This window comes from Pecten maximus, chromosome 8, assembly GCF_902652985.1.
Source record: "Pecten maximus chromosome 8, xPecMax1.1, whole genome shotgun sequence".
Taxonomy (NCBI): Eukaryota; Metazoa; Mollusca; class Bivalvia; order Pectinida; family Pectinidae; genus Pecten; species Pecten maximus.
Window position 1 is genome coordinate 17,549,262 of NC_047022.1, and position 18,068 is coordinate 17,567,329.

General features: G+C 35.8%; 1 protein-coding gene across 1 annotated transcript; it reads right to left on the bottom strand.

The window, feature by feature from the left end:
- Positions 1 to 13: 13 nt before the first annotated feature.
- LOC117332638 lies at positions 14 to 10,777 on the bottom strand. Its single transcript, XM_033891623.1, has 12 exons — positions 10,365 to 10,777; positions 10,144 to 10,238; positions 9,711 to 9,863; positions 7,669 to 7,793; positions 6,934 to 7,267; positions 5,939 to 6,171; positions 5,441 to 5,601; positions 5,010 to 5,120; positions 1,713 to 2,088; positions 1,211 to 1,332; positions 724 to 901; positions 14 to 456 (listed from the first exon to the last, which is right to left on the bottom strand). Coding segments are annotated over exons 1-9 (1,587 nt in total). The 5' UTR covers positions 10,367 to 10,777; the 3' UTR covers positions 14 to 456; positions 724 to 901; positions 1,211 to 1,332; positions 1,713 to 1,715.
- Positions 10,778 to 18,068: the final 7,291 nt, after the last annotated feature.

Here is an 18,068-nt window from a genome sequence, read left to right on the forward strand (position 1 = left end):
ATACACGTAGAAGTTTAGGATTTAGAATTACTTTTATTCAGTAATACTATTACTATAAACATATGAGGAATATCATCTCGAAAAGTACAATGGTTTGGTTGAGAATGTATTCTAATACTCAGTCTGTTGTAAGACGATCCTCTCTATAGAGGCCTTACATGTACCAGCAGTGCGCTGTCAGGACTGCGCACTAAGACATTGAAATCAGCTCAGATGTAATGTACAGATATGCCTACACCATACCAAAATGACCCGACATGAATGCTAGGTCAAACAAGTCAACATTGGCGTTCAACGGTAGACACAATCTGAAAATGCACGTAGCAGCAGTCGGCAGAACGCCTTCGGCAGAGAATTCAATTGTTGGTTTCATGCTGAAACCCAGAAGAGGCTCCTTTTCAGCTCCGCATACAAATTTCATAATTTTCTCTAAAGTCATACCTTCTCGTCTTCCCGCTGAAATGTTAGACATACACTTGATTAAACTGAGGATTGTTTAGATTTTGTAATTTGTCAATTGTGCTATTTTTTTTATTTAACGATATATGGAAAATAATATGACCAAATATCCTGCATTGAGCATGTGTTTATCAATTAAAAGTATCGTTGAGGATATTTCAATATTTTTTGTCCGCGTATTTTAATCATGACCTTTGATACAATCAAATGAAAAGTCTTACAGTCGATCATATAAATAAAGAAATGATCAGATTGAAGACATACCATATACTTCTCTTGCGTACTTCACGAATGCTCGATAAGCTGCTTCCTCTAGTGACCTCTTATTTGAGCCTTGTTCGGAAAAACGCACTTCAAATGTTTGAATAAATTTATTGATAGCAATGTGTCCTTCCTGTGTTGGTTGAAAAAGATATTTCAGTGTCCCCCGTTTTTGCATAAGCTGAAACAACGAAATATCAATCAAATTCAAATATTTGTACATAGGATTAATCGCTGGTAAACGTAACACATAATAAATATCTGAACAATTATTGTCTCAAAAATTTTTCAGACACTTTTGGAATAATATTACTGCTTTAAAAATAATCGCTCGTCACACTTTTATTATTGTTGTTAAGATCAATAATATAACCTTGGATTTTAAAATCTGACAATTAATAGTTATGATATGTGTGGCGTTTCATAAGAATCTCTATTTTTCTGCCATTATAACCTCACTTCACCATAGAGATAAATGGCTATAACATACCTGCCAAATACCCGTTCTTTTGAGTCCCTTCACAAAATGCGTCCTTGCTTCGGTTTCTTCAGAGAATTTTAAGACGCTGTCAAGAAATTCGGGTCTCTCTCCACCTTCGATAATGCCGAGACCTTGACAAAGCAAATTTATTTTTTAGGTTACATTGCCGTGAACACATAAGTCCATCGTGGTGCATTGAAGATATGACTATGGGCTGTTACAAATAAAACATGCCAGCTTACGACCGAGAATAAATTCAAATGTAAATAATAGCACTGATAGCACCATACTGTAAATTTTGATTTTCGTAGGTTATTTCAGTAAGTGTAAGGAATTACCTTAAGATAAAACCATCGCTACCAATGCGGGAGTAAAAGGTAATCAATTTTAATTATGCGAGAATTTATCGTTTTGTGCAAACTACATGTACCCATGATATACTACTAAATTTCTGCCGGTAGTCACTGGTTGATGAAAAATTATTAAGCATATTTCGTTTCTGAATACTGACCTATCAACAATCCTCCGTAGAAGAAATGCTGTCTTGCAACAGCCTCTTCATTGACATGACGCAACTTGACATTGTTCTGATATGTTTCCAGGAGATTGTCTTTCGCATATTGATTGATATATGCGAAAATTCTCTTCTGGGACCTCCCAGATCCTGTGCCGCCTCTCCACAGAAGTTGATTTCCAACGGCAATCTGATGTTCTCTTGGTACTTCAGCTCTTCAACCGCGTCTTTGAACAGTTCAACCCTTCTAATGTAGAGCGGAGTGGTTTCTCCCTCTATCGTCTCCTCATCCGAGGTAAGATCTAATGTCCGCCCTTGTAGGAAGACACTCTGGTATCGTCTTAAAATTTCCTTAGGCTCCGATACGTTATCCCTGTAGTAACAAGTGAACAAATAAACAAGCATATACATGTATCAAGACGCCCCTGTAATAATAGATTTGGTTATATGCGATGTTTTATATAAGATAAACGTCAATGAATCTATAATATACATAATATATCTTATTGTAATTATAGCCTCATATCATTTTTTAACATCCCCCTACGAACCAACTAGAGGCTGATGGCGGCATAGCTGGTGGGCAGTATATTACCAAGGGTCTATCTCAAAGAATGTAAGGTTAAAATTTCTGGAGAATGTGATTCTGGTGATGGCTAAAATGGTGGATATCCTGAATGATGTAGTTATTTCAAAAACAATAGAAATCCATCTGTGTCCGGTGCTGATCATACACAGGAAGCTTCAACAAAATTTATCAAGTTTTTGTTTGCATCATTTTCATCATCATCAAAATGTCAAATGCCATGTTTGGAATATTTCGATATACATATACATATTAAGTTGAAGAAGTAATGACATTACAGTATATTGTCAACTTATTGGGGCAATCTAGACAAAATAATTGTCTAATATAATTATTGAAAAAGTAGGTAACAGAGACCTAATTTTGCAATATCACTTATCGGCATGCATTTATCATCCCAGATGTCCATTTCTGTTGCCCTAATATAATTATTGATAAAGGTCACAGTGACCTAATTTTGCCATATTAGCTATCGGCATGCCTTTCTCGTCCTAGATGTCCATTTCTGTTGCCCTAATATTATTATTGAAAAAAGTAGGTCTCCATGACCTAATTTTGCAATATTTGCTATTGGCATGCCTTTCTCATCCTAGATATCAATGGATGTTGTCCTATCATTATTATTTAAAAAGTAGGTCACAGTGACCTAATTTGCAATATTAGTTATCGGAATACGTTTCTCATTCTAGATGTCCATTCCTGTTGCCCTGATATAATTATTGAAAAGTAGGTCACAGTGACCTAATTTTATAATATTTGCAATCGGCATGCCGTTCTCTTCCTAGATGTCTATTTCTGTTGCCCTAAAATAATCATAGAAAAAGTAGGTCACAGTGACCTAATTTTGCAATATATCCTATCAGCATGCAATTATCGTCCTAGATATCTGTTGATGTTGTCCTATCATCATTCCTACTTTTCATTTGCACAAGTCACAACATAGAGCAATGTAAAGACATAAATAGTATCAATGTGACATGCTTTCCACTTGCACAGTATCACTACATAATATATATGTATATGACTAATGAATTAGAAACCTATAGACTCTCTCCAAATTTGATTTAAATTATCAGAAGTTTTCTGATATTTACCATATTTACACAAGGTACACTTAACACCCAAAACACATTTGTCAAAAGCTAGTTATCAGCGATTTAAAGCTAGACACTGGGTAACTGGGCAGCTCTGGAGATAGGGCTCCATTCCCAGACCTCTGCTGTCCTTTATGTAATTAATTTTATTGTATTCCTGTGTGACCCTAAATTAGCAATACTATGGTTTCATGCGGAGATTAAGCTAACAGGTTTTCTCATCAAAACTAACTGGTATCAGATAGTAGACAATCCAAAAGCCTAGTTATCTTAAACAAAGAAATGTTCTACAGAACTGAGTACTATATCACAGCATTGAGGCAACACCCCGTATAATGCTGCTAGCAGCCAACTAGTAAGCTGCCAGTTCCCCCATTTGGGACCCCTAGCAGCAATGTTCACACTGAAGATATATACAGTGTATACAGACAGGTACAAACCATACAATTAAATTAATTAAAGATCAACCACTCATTATACGTACCCCAAATTAAATTCGTCTCTTTATCATCACTATCTGGACCTTGTTATTGAAAATCAACCCTTAACGATGTATCAGTCATTAGATATCTTGTTCACAAACCAAAAATAAAGTACTTTTCCATAGCTCATCAGGTGATAATTGCTGTGGTGGTCATCTTGTAAATTCAATGAATTTTTGAAACAACATCTCTTGTTCAGAAATATCACTAGAACATTCCTAGACAGTCTTCTTACTACGAAGCAAATACTATTGGAGTTATAAGGAAAAACATAATTTCAAAGATGGCGATCATGGCAGCCATCTTGAATTTTATTTTCACTTAATGAATACAAATATCTAGTCAGGACCTTCTAACTAATCATTCAATGCGACTTTCAACACTCTCAGTTAAAAAAAGTTAACGGACGACGCACGACGGACGACGCACGACATATGGCCATATATATCCCTTTTGGCCCCGCCCCATTGGCGCCTGGGGGTCAGTCCCATCATTTGTATCAATTTTTGGATGCAAAGATATGCCATATGCTCACCTGGTCCTTCGGACATCTCTGTTTATTTATCAATATATTATAACGTGTTGGAGCGGTTGAGCTCTTTCTTTGTTTTCACACTATCAACCACTAATATGTGAACAGTCGGGAGTAATCTGTTATTTGTTTATAACAACATCCTCCCTCTAGAATTATGACATGTGAATTTATAGGCCGAGACTCTTAATCACTACACAAAATTTATATGACAGGTCACCAGCCCAAACCTGGTGGGTATGAGAAGGAACGCGGACTTGTACAGTAACGTGTTACATGCTACTGTAAATCAAAAGTGCGCTTACATTACCTAGCTGTGCAAAACAATTCAATAAAATATTTTTGAATGCATATTATATCAAAATAAGTATTAGATGATATAAATAAATATGACACCTGTAGCCGATGTATGATTGTTCTTTAGGATGCGGTTATTAGTTCCACAAGTAAGTACATATACTGACATGATTTATCGCCGAAGGCTAACCAACTGTTAAAGTCAACATAGGGAATAGTTTTCTGCTCGAAGACCCATAGACTTCCATTGCTGAAAAATCCATTTCTTACTATAAACAAGAGTCATTTATAAGCTGTACTCACATTAATCTTAGGGTATGCCTCACCAGTCCCTCTGCGACGACATCTTCATCATTTTCAGTTTCATATTTGGCTCGGATCGGTAATGAATTGGAAACTTCTTCCACATCGGTACTAAAAAAGTAACATTTAATTATTAGATCCTCATTTTCTAGGAATCATTAACTCAATTCGGAACCACACTATATTAAAATAACGAAAACAGTTTCGACTGTATATTTGTAATTTTAAGCCCCCTCCTCCCATACACATATATAGTTAACTTACGATGAAAAGCACTGCAAAACGGTATGCCTCGATCCCATGCCTATGCAATATGAAGCTGTATGGTAAAATGAGTACGTTTATGAAATATAAAAAGTTTTGGTCCAGGGGTGAGAGGCGAGTTAGAGTAAAAGTGCACATTATCCATCTGATTATTTTGTTTTACATACCCCATTGTTTTTTGTTCGACGCATACGTGAATTGTTGATGATAAATCAGTCAACTCAAATAAACGTTTCTCGGCCTGGATGATGACATCACTCTCTTTGATCCTTAAAACGGTAGACGACACTGGCAAATTCTCTAGTCCCGCGACATATGCAATCAACACCTTCAAATTGAAACAATGAACAGGATGTATCATAAACAGTCAACGGCATGAAACGGGAAAGGGGGGAGGACAGCGCCCAACACCGTGCCCCATCCCCATCCTCACTTGTCCGCAGGATGTTGATGTAAAAATATTGCTCCGCTTGATGAAGCGATGTACATTTAATTTAAATCAATTGTACTATATTAAGGGGGAAGGTTACAAATACACTAATAATAACCGATTCATACATAGGTATAAGGAAATCTTATATATTACTCTTAAATACACCACTGAGCTTTTATTTTATCCAAAAATTTAACCAGTAATAAAAAATAAACTAGTTTTAGCTACTTACAGATCCCAGAGTATTATTCGGAAATGTTTCACTGATTGTAGTAGACTCGTGATGAAAAACGACTTCGATAACGAGCGGTAATGTGTCGTCATCAGAGCTTGTATTGGCTTCTTTCTGACATGTAGCAGGTGAAGGTGTATCCCTCTTTTGAGTTGGCATCAATGAAGATGGCAGATTTTCGTCTGATGAACTATCTGTTAAAATTGTGAAGGGTTGGCTCAATTCAAAGTTGACTGTAATAAAAAGAAATCAAATAATTATTGGAAAGTAAATAACTAATTTTGTACAATATTACATTATCACATAACTTACACATACTTGCCATGTCATAACCAAGCTGCTTTATTTGTGACATACATATTAATTAAATTTAACACGTTAAGTCTGAAATTTGTGATAAAGAGACCACCATGATTTTTGAGGTTAATAAAGGCATGGTATAAAACATGTTATAGTGTAGTTTGGTCTGGACTCATAAGATGTTAATTCGTTGTTTTCACGCGTTAGTTACCAAAATAAGTGTTATTATCACTTGGATAGAAAATTATTTGATACATCAACTCATTTGTTGATACAAATAATCATTGTCATGCCCAAAAATAATGAAAAAAGGTTAATTTTGTCTTTATTAAAAAAGAACAAAAACATGCATTAAAATTAACGTTAATTGCACGACCAATGATCACAGATTAGCCCAGACAAAGTTTTGAGTATGTATGTATGACATTTAGCAACGCTATTTGATCGGTATGACATTGGTAAGACGTCAATTTTCATGAAACCGTCTACGTAATGGATTACAATTATACTTGTTTCGTTAACATTAACATTACTTCTCTTATAGCAGACGGAATGCTTTTAATACTGCAGGTCATTTTGTCTATTTTAACAACTTTCACTAATTTTTAAAATTTCAATGTCTGATCAAATGTTTAACTTATATTACATGCATTGGAATATTTGCCATCTTTCAATGGAATTTAGAAAAATCTTACCTTTATCACATAAGTAGAGTCTTAATCTGTCGAAACGCTTGGTTGGGTCAACAAAATTTCTGTATTCGATGTTTGCATCCTTCCTATTTGGAAGTCCTTCCACACGGGAACCATCAGGGAAAAGCAAGTACAGTTGATCGCTTGATTTATATTTTTTACGAAACATTCTGTTCTGCCGGCAAAACTTCTCATATGCAGCCAATCGGATTTCTTCAGATGTATTTGTTGTAGTTGAGAAGGGGCCGACGACAACAAGCCCTCCACAAGATGACAAACTAGTTGCACTAATCCTAGTAAATCTGCCAGATTTGAAATGTCCATGACCGACTGTCAGCTGCAATGATGCAAAATTTAATGAAGTTTCATGTATTTTGTTTTCATATCAAAAAGATTGGTCAAAGTTGAGTTATGACTCTGCATATTTAGTTTGCTTAATTCAACTGTATCACAACTGCTGTATTGGTACGGTAAGTGTTACTAGTAAATACCTAACAATAGCGAAGGCGAAATGCAAGGCAGTTGATATCAAGAGTATCCCCTTGAGAGAAAAAACAATTACATGGATAGGGTCTATATGCTCTTAGCTTGTATCTTTACAGTGACAAGTAGTTAATACTGGGCATATATTAATGTATCGGTATCCTACAGTGCGGTGCTATCATCTTTTTAGCTGACTTCATATAAGGAATTGCTAAAACCATAATATGTTTACTGTAGCAAGTAACAGTAACTTGCCATAGTTGTACTGCAATCACGAGATCTCACAGGTGCTTTCTGTGCCGTTGAATGCGGAGGTTGTGGCCGTGCTGTCAGCTGTCGTCTATATGACTCAAATACTCCATATCTTGAACTCTCTTGCGCTGAAATAAACAAGAGATCAATTGCCACATAGCTGATGGACTTTCATATCATGATTATAATACATTTAAGAAAGAGCAAGATGAAAATAGTTCCTTGTATCATCTAGGCTCATTTTTTCCTAATCTTGTCGGGGAAAGACGTTATTGTTTTTGAGGATTGAGTGATAAACAAAAACAAAAACCCCACAAAAACAAAAAATGAATGTTAAAAAATATAGCTTAGCTTGTGAGCTTTTGTTCAGTGTTTCACATACAAAATTTGTCTTTAAAACATACGTATCTGAATTAGTGATTAATCACCATGGCATTCAATTTGGTTTTGATATTTTCGTTTATTGAAACAAAACTTTCTGTTTAACAATTCCGAAATATGTAAAACCATGTATAATATAAGTCTATTTTTTATAAATGCATGAACAATAGCTCCTACCAAAACTGATACATGTACTAGCAATCTACTTTTTTTCGGTGTATCAAACCAGACGTCTGTCTAAGTTCCATGATTCTGATTCCCCCCATTGTTTCCAGACTCCATATGTGACGTCACTTTACCACCAATGATTGTAAAATGGACAAGATCCATGTGTGGAGATAGATATTCTAAATACTGGAAAGTAACAAGCAATCTTGGAGGATGGAATGATCCTAGATATGTTCTGAAGAAAAGCAGGATGGAAGAAGTTGAATGGGTTGTAACCCATCAACGAGAAGTCATGATAGTGTGTGTACTTATATGTGTGATGAATTTACATGTATACCCAAATCCTAAAGGACAGCCAAACATCGATATATGGGTCATAGATGGAAATACGTGTAATATATGAGCCACGTAAATCTTTATTTTCTGTGACATAATACACATTCAAATTTTACTAATATATATATTTTAATTTTACATCAATAAAGGAATAGTAATAAATGATATGACTTGTTCACAGCTTGGTAATGTAAACACACTTTCAATTAACAGTTATCATGATGGGGGTATGATTTTGCACATTACTGTACAGATCTTTGACCCTCCTTACACCAGCCAGGTTTGGGCTGTTGACCTGTCACATAAATTAGCGGTAGAGGTTAGATAGCTGGTATTTTCTCAGCCTTGAAGCCTGTCAGCGTCCCACCTATAGGGCAAAACTGTGCTTGGTCTAGCAGACGACGGACCCTAGCCCGGTATGTGTCACTGACTGTGTGTATATACGTATACCAACGGCATTGTGATGTGGACACTATTTTTAGCACAGCTCTGCACATATATATAAGCATGTTGATGAGGACAAAATCGAACCTCCAAAATAATAGCGACCTGTCTTATGAAGACATACAGACCCTTTCATTTTTAGTTATCCTGCCCACAAGGCCTTTCAGTGGGTTTTCCCCACCAGCTAAAAAGAAGCACGGCTGTTTATAAAACGCATTTAAAAAGTAATCAAAACAAAACGAAAAAGTAATACTCGTTATAATCCAAACACTACTACCGTTACTTTTACACAATTCAAACCGTACGGTAAATTGTTCAAAATGACACTGGAAAGTCTGACAAAAATACACATGCAAACAGGAAAAGAAAAACTACACAAGGTTAAAGTACCTCATGGTTTGTTTCTGTGTAATTCATTAAATAACTATATTATCTTCCTTTAACTAACTGAACATCTAGCAATGCTTATATCAAAGAAAATAAATCCAAAACATGACAGAACATGAAATCAGGTTCAGTGTACAAATGACTGTTAAGAATTTCATTGTTAGAGATGATTCTTGATATCTGAATCATATTATGATATTATATATTGTGATACATTGTTGTCGTTAAAAGATAAAGGTTACTATCTTGAGATCATTAAGAAAGGGTTAGTATTATGACACGTTCATATCGTCGTTAATATGCTAATATGATAATAGAGTATGTCATACCAATCGATCCACACACGGCCAGATAAGTACGTCCTGATTTCTTCCACCCATCAACTGGTTCTAAAAATGTGTTTTCTCTGCAGAGAATATGATGTTGTCTTTCATCTTCTGAATCTAAATATCTCAGAGATGTAATGGATGGAAATGCACTACCTGTAAAAAGCATAGATGATAATCTACAAAAAATGAAGTGAACGTTAACTCGTGCTAATGCATTAGGTATTGTTAAATAGTTGTCAATCCTCGAAGGTTCGTAAGTTATATAACCAATCAGAAATATGATTGAAAGAATAAATAGCATAAAATAACATCTTCACCTCATGAACTAATTCACTGAAACAGCTAATTCCTTATGAATGAAGTAGATTATAAACGCGAATCATATATATTTATATAATCGCGTAATCAACAGTCCTTATTAGCAAACACTCACGCAAGTCATTCAAAGTAAGAGCTCCGTCAGCTGGTACAGGAAAGAAGATTTTCGTATCATCCTGTATATTTGAATTCCTTATTGGAATGTAGTCCCTGTTATAAAACGATAACAATTGTTTAGTATACTTAAGAAACAAATATTTACAACAAAACTGATACAAATTGGTGTAATAATAACCATGCCAATACAAATATGTAAAGAAAAGGTAATATACTCACATGATGAAGTTGATGCTGTAGCTTCTCGCCGCCGCAACAAGGTATGATCTCGAAACCGAAATATGTCTGGTTTACCTCGTGCAAATGCGATAAAGGCTAATTGTTTTCTCATATTCCTATCGGATGCAGTCAACATACGGCCGCATTGTAATCAATCAGGAATAAAAGGAATGTTAATTGATATTTGGAAGTAGTAGATAAATTTGTACATAAAATATGTACGTACAAATTTCGTGTCAAAAATGTGTTACTAGTAACAGGTTTTTGACACAGGATTTGTACGTACACTTTTTGTGTACAAATTTATCTACTACTATAGCAGTAGATAAATTTGACACACAATATGTACGTACATTTTTCGTTGACAAAAACGTACTACTAGTAACACTGTTTTGCCAGTCCGATATCGGCCATCGTACTATCACGTCTTATCTCCCATAACCTCTTTAATTCGGTGTTCCAATATGGTCTCCTTTTGGAAAATATAGTTCTTTTGTTCCGTTGGAGGTTTATATAAGGCAGTCAATTTACACAGGGCTGTATATGTAACAACTACAGGTATCTTACACAGGTGTCCAGTGACACTGTCCATTACCTGTATAGGGAGATTTGTGGTCACAACTGACTGGACGTAGTGCACTACTAGTTTACATGTAGCTTAAATGTAGTGCACTGGTAGTTTAAAAGTAGTGCACTAGGAGTGCACTAGGATGTAAAGGTTAGCTTACACTCAACTGTATGTTTAAGTATTTCCGCCCAACCTTATGAACACCTCAATTATTCTAATTAGTCGATAAATTATGTTATCATCTCATAACATAAAAAAAACTGTGACGTCAGCGGAGTAATCGTTGTTCACGGGATTTTGTATTTATCGATGTGTTTTTAAAAATAATAAACATGTTAAACTTAATGAAAATGTTTCTTATCGCTGTTAATTAAATTATAAGGGTTAACTGTAATATTTTTTTTACGTTATTGAGCAATAACACAAAAAACTGGGGTGTACTCTTTTCATAAATTCAGAGTACACCCCAGTTTTTTGTGTTATTGCTCAATAACGTAAAAAAAATATTACAGTTAACCCTTAAAGAAATATAAAGAAAATGTCATAGACCTTGCAAATAAAATTTCAATAAATGCTTGTAATAATTAATGAATATACATGGACATTGCATACTGAATTAAGAACTTTAAACATTTTAGAACTTTTTAAAGTGACTTAATGAAATTGTCTTACCTGTTGAGGAGAACAAACAGCAGAGTTTAACTTTTGATGTTTATTTCTTGGTTGTCAAGCTTCAAGTGACTTGACCCACGCTAACATCGCTGTCCGTCGCTCCCAGGGGTCGAAACGCGCATACTTAGCGTACCTAACACCTTAAAATACAAGTTCACAAATATGGTTGGTGAGCCCTGGGGTTGTCCACACCCTAACCCCTATTGTGTCTCAATGTGGCCTAATTGACTGCCTAATGGATGTTTTGTATTTACAGATTTGTTTGTAACCAAATTTTTACGGAACCGAATTAACGTCTAAAAATAGGTATACTTCAATTGAGGTCATTTTTAGGGAATTAAGAATCTTATCTTTTTATTTATCTATCTGGAATGCTATTTAAGTGTCTACATGTATATATGTATATTATTACAAAATCGGATTTAATTGAACTTAATCAGAAATAAGAATATTTTCTGTGAAATATAAAAAAATGAAAACACTGATATTTACCAAATAAATCCTCAATTATGTAACTTTACATAATTATACCAGTATCAATCTCAATGCCATTTCTGCCATAACACATGGATGAGAACTCTTCGATTTGTTTTGAAAATGTTCTCATCCTTCTGTTATGCTTAACAATAAGACGTTTACACAACAAAATAACAAACGATGTAAAATAAATTTACATTATTTATTAAAAAGTTTGCAGATAAGGGGTGCAGGTCTCACACAACTAATTATTTCACTATATGTTATTACCAATGACTCAATCCCCTCAATCGCTCATTTAATGTTCAAATGTTGTGAAATGTATATCAAATTAAAGTTTGAAGATTTCCCTACCAGAAAAATGATGTACAAAATTGGATAGGTTTAATAGCATATAAGGGCTCACCAGTACTTGGAAGACAGTAACCCTGACATTTACAGTGTACAGGGAAACCTCTACCTGGATTCCTACATCCCCTACTCTTTATTCTCGTATAGAGAAAGTACCCATTGCGTGTGTTATTTACTCAGGAAATAGCTACAAACCCAAGAAACACATTTTCTTCAGGGACTTGGTTCAGGTGAAACACCAGCTGATTGGCTGAATTAGTTATGCGAGACCTGCATATCACCTTAGCAGTCATCTCCCTTGGACCGGGTGGGGTATAGCCGTGGGCTATTTGAACCCCCGTAATGCTCTACTACCTTTGGGAGGAGGGGCGCAGAAAGGTCCACGATTTGACGTTTCTTGTCAGAGTACTTCCCTGTCGCTGTTCTAATTGGGTTTATCCTGTATATATCAAAAGGTGGTTCTGTAAAAGGGCCAATTAAGAGTTTTTGTTAACTTCGCTGGTTATAAGTTTATCGACAATGTCTGGTTCAGAAATGGCACTTTTTAAATTCTTGCAGATTAGATATGTCTCTGGTAGTGCAGAGATTCCAGTGTCAAAGCCGTCTGATAATCCAGAAATCAAAGAGTGCACAAAGTTCTTATCAGGGTAGTTTTTTTTAGTTCTCTCTACAGTGCTGCTATATTGATAGGAGTTGACGCCTTGAAATCCCGGTGGTTGGCCGTTTGTCACAGTTTAGCTGATTCGTTGGTTTTATGTGTTTTAGTAGATTTAATTGAAGATTTCTTAATGTGAAGGTAGGGGCAATTGTCACGGTTACAGCCATCTTGGTCAATGTAATTGTTACAGACATCTTAACCATGGTGGATGACCCTGGTCCTTCCTTTACTGTCCGTGTTGCTGTCCGCATTCGTATTGTTTTCTTTTCGGTTTCTTGCTGGTGATCCCAGGCCATTCAAAATAAGAGGACAGAAGTCTTCAGTATGATTCATGTTGTTACATAGTTTGCAGCTGCTACTCCGAAATCCGGAACATATCGTGGTGTACAGTTGATTGTCCCGAATCGCCCAGTTGAGAGTGAGAGATTTACATACACATGGATCTGTTTGGAGCGGGACAGTACGCCCCCAACTTCAGTGAATCGATAGTAGCGTGTGCTATCGTAGTCATAAGATGGCAGTAATAGTAGAGCTAAGTTGACGTCCTTACCTTCTATTATCTGCTGGTGTATGGCTTGAAGTACGACTTCAGTTGATGGCAGAGATTCTGATGAAATTCCTGTCTGTTGTAGAAGGACATCAGGCCGAGGCACATGATTGTTTGGTATGCCTCCTGCTAGCTGGGGGCTCTGAGGTCGTTGAGGTCGCAGTCAGGACATGACCTGGTGCAGCTTGGCCTGTCCCACTGCTACCTTATTTTGGCACAGTATTAATCGCTCCAGTCTGGGTACATGTGCTTGTAGAGCCTTCAGTGCCTCATCTGGTGGGGGATTCCTGCTGTGGTAGCCAGGCTGTGTAGGGTCATTCTCTGTAGATGGCGTAATTGTTAACTCGTGCCCAACCGGAACCGAAAACAAAGACCGAAACCTATGTGATAAAACACATAAAGGAACTTCTTATTCGTTCACCAGGTGCAGGTTTAGAACGCGCGTGTTTGTACCATTCGACTTCACAAAATACTCGTCCATTCAAAAACATTTTCTTTTATCTTTGTTACCGGATAGTAATTGACAATGAGACGTTTTATGACGACATCACCAACAAACACCATATTAAAGTCTGGTAGACATAATATACATGATTACGAGATACAAACGGGACAACTTCGACCAAAACACCTTCGGTATACCTTCACAGAGCTCAAACAAAATGTGGTTCAAAATAATTCCGATTGGCATTTTATCCTCATGGTTCCAGTGAAACGGATCTAGTCATAAAGGAGAGGGACGTCCAGTTGAACGTGACCAACCTGGTATACAAACAGTTTGAAGTTCGTCCGTTTGATCAGTGTTATAAAAACTATAAAACTATAATCCCTCTTCAGTATGTTTTGGTATATTTTCCTACATGTACATGCCGACCGACCTGCCTGTTTCACTTTGTCTTGAAACGGTGTCTTGCATGGAACCCCATGTTTCACAGAATTTGCAAGCAGCAAATTCTAAGAAACCGTTTCTAGAAACGGGATTGGTGCTGGCAAAACAGAGGACATTCTACCATCAGAAATCGTTGTGTATCGGACAATCCGACAAACTGGATATCGTTTCTTCCTTTGATTAAAAGGTTCGACAATACATATTACAAGAACTCTGATTGATATCTCCAGTAGTATCTCTGTAATGCAAATGTCGACGAAATATATCCAACAGATATAATTGAAAACATTGTAACGAGTGATTTTTATCTTTTATTTGACATTCATATTGTATGTGATTCTGTTTTAGATTATATTCACCTTGTTTCGTTCATGGATGTGATCAATCTGTCAAAAAACATTAATTGTTCCGTCAGATTCGATTTGCACAATCAAGATAATCACGATGTGACATGCACTACTAGTCCAAAATCAGATGTGATCGATAAATGCATCGTCACAGGAAACTGGCCAGTAAACGACCCGGATGTTATTTAGGCATGTGAAGAAGCTACCTGCAATAGCTAACCTGAATATAGATTTCTTTTAAAACTTGTATTTCTACCTGTGCAATCCGGAAAACCTATTTCCTCCTGTAGCGTGACTGGCCAATGACAGAAATACAATATTTACCATCTTTTTCCTCGTATATACAGCTACCCACTTTACACAATTTCATATTTTGTGAACTTTGTTATTCAGCTACGATCCCTTATATAACAGAAGACCTATGGACGACGTAGCTGATAAGGACGAAAAGGGACCCACACCTCCGCCACCTCGTTTTGATGTAACCTTCCGGTCTATATTTTCGGTATCGGGATATGATGATACGGTGCCGGAAGTGGACGAAGAAATGGTGTCGCAAAGACCTATCGGACTATCGGAAGGTAGGATTTTTTTTAGAACATGAGTTGGCATCAATCTTATTATTATTATCAAACCAGTTATGAAATAATATGCTGATATTTGTCACGGCTTCACTTGCGTTATCAATATGTATTGATTTGATGCTTTTGAAAATTGTATAGCAATTATACTATTATAGATAGTGTGACGAATCAGCTACTAGTATCTGTAAAGTACTTTTAAATCCGCTAAGCCATATCAGGTGTCTTCAAACAAAACACAATAATCACAGAATCATTTTCTTGTCTTTTCCAGTACTTCTGCATAATAAGATAGACCAAAGTTGTCAGTTCGCGAATAATGAATTAGTTTTGATTTATTCTTAAGATTGAATTAAATGAAACAACAAATTAAAGCCATCATAGATTCAGTGACATATAAGAACGGAAACAATATTCATTTATATCAATACGTGTATAACCATTCTATACGTGTATGTCAAAAGGTAAACGTAGTCATTGACGAAAATGAAAAACCGTTTTTTTTCTGTATTTTGTTAAGTTATTGGCATGGTCATGCATGTCTTATGATTGTCAGTGTTTGGTTGTATGAACATTTGCTCGTTTTATATGTTCAGGGTTTTTAGTGGAATAGGTAGATACCATAGAGTTAATAACAAACTTAACATTCACTTAACAAAGGGCAGATAACTGGGTATGGCGTCGGCAAATGTTTCATATCAAGTAAAATATCTTTCTATAAAACGTTTCTGTCACCGATTTTATAGTGTATTTACTTAACATAATTTTGTTTTCAATCACGGCATGCAAAATACATAATGATCCACCTATCGAGAGCAATCATGAACAGCTCCGCCATTTTGGGATATAAATTAAGCTGTTTTTCATAACCGGTGTCACACGGTTAGCAACGGTGATTGAAGCCTTTTTTCCTGTGTCTATAGTCTTGTATTTCACTACCATACTTAACGGTTCTTTAATTTAATGGATATCATGTGGTCATGAAAACATTTTGTTAAAGTGAAAATCAGAATTGAAGAGGATGTTTGGTATACATGTATATATGCTATATAAGTGCCAGAGTTTTTGACCTCAAGCCCCATTAGCCATTTATATAAACAATATGTTACTTTGCCACACATTTTAAAATAATATGTCCCTATTGCCACTCGATACAAAACTAAATCAATGCACATATTACTATTTTGAATTCGAAACTCGTAATTGACGATCAATGTTAATTTTGTGTCAAGGCAGATAACACTAGATGATATTAAGAATTGAATGATTATCTTTTTTAGGGACGACAAAAATAAAGAAAGTCCCATATAACTCAAGTTAGACTTATAATATCCACTCCTCTGAGATACACTTCAATACAATATATTCGAGGTCTAATGAAGATGAAGAAAGACCGTACCACGGAACTGATACCATACGGCTCATACGGTCATGGTGGAGGAATTCAACTGCTTCAACTTCGGTGAATATCATTCTTGTATTTCTAATATTTTTTACTCTCGTCATGCATACATAATGTAGAACACAAATTGTGTCATCGTCTCAGTAGGTAATACATTAGAAAATGCGTCACATCAAAAATCATTTTATTAACCCCAAATATAGGTAAAATTTTTAACAACCCGTGACAAGAAAATCAAATGCCCATGTGACAAGTATTTCATATCAGTAAAACAGATATGCCTACATGTACAAAAGTACTATATGGCAGATCCAGGATAACAAGAAAGGATCCGAGTGGCACTTCGGAGAATGGGCTGTTTTTGAAACAGCTATATATTTTTTATAATCTTTACTTTTTTATAGGTCTGAAAGTGTTAATTTTCACCAGCATCCATACTTGATTGAACAAATGATAATAGGCTAATAAACAAACAGTGTCGTATCATATTTGTATTCAACATCTTAAAAGTATCCGGATACTTTTTCACGGCATTCTCCCCAAGACATGATATTTTATTGCTAACTTTATAAGAAAAATACTACTTAGATAGTCAGGATAGTGACCATTTACTCGTTGTCTTTCCACTCAGCTAACAACTCTTATTTTAATATTGGACACAGGTAATGGTGTTACTGGGGGAGAACAAGAGGCACTAATTGCAGATAAGGCTTTTTTGTGCTGTTTTGGGAAAGTTGCTGATTCTAAGGTATTCAATTACATGAAATATCGGGAGTGGGGGTGAGGGATACAAATTTGACAGAGACAATAAAAATGTATTAAGGAAAGACAATGAAATATCAGAGGGATTATTAGAATCCTTACATGGAGTGAGACAGAGGGAATCTCAACCAGGGGGTAAGATACTTAATTAAGTTGCCAAACAAGAGGCTTGCCGAGTTTTTGACAGCTTCAGTATTTTACTCGAGGGTTGAAATTCCCCTGTCTCACCACAAGGTTGTGAATGATAATTGTTCTCTTAACTTTTTACCCTCTTATGTATCTTATATATGAAGGGGGTAGGTATTTCATGGTCTGCCCTGGTTGCTGTTATGATAGCTATCATATTTGTATCCCTCTGGTATTCCATTGTCTACCCGGATACTATTTTGATGGGGATATGACACCGGAACTATATAGATCGGAGCGACATTCAACCAATAATTTTAAAAA

Coding starts and splice junctions, on each gene's coding strand:
- LOC117332638 (XM_033891623.1), bottom strand. Junction 9,864..10,143: donor TCTTACTTTGAATGACTTGC/GTGAGTGTTTGC, acceptor TGCTTTTTACAG/GTAGTGCATTTCCATCCATT. Junction 7,268..7,668: donor GTGATTGCAGTACAACTATG/GCAAGTTACTGT, acceptor GCATCATTGCAG/CTGACAGTCGGTCATGGACA.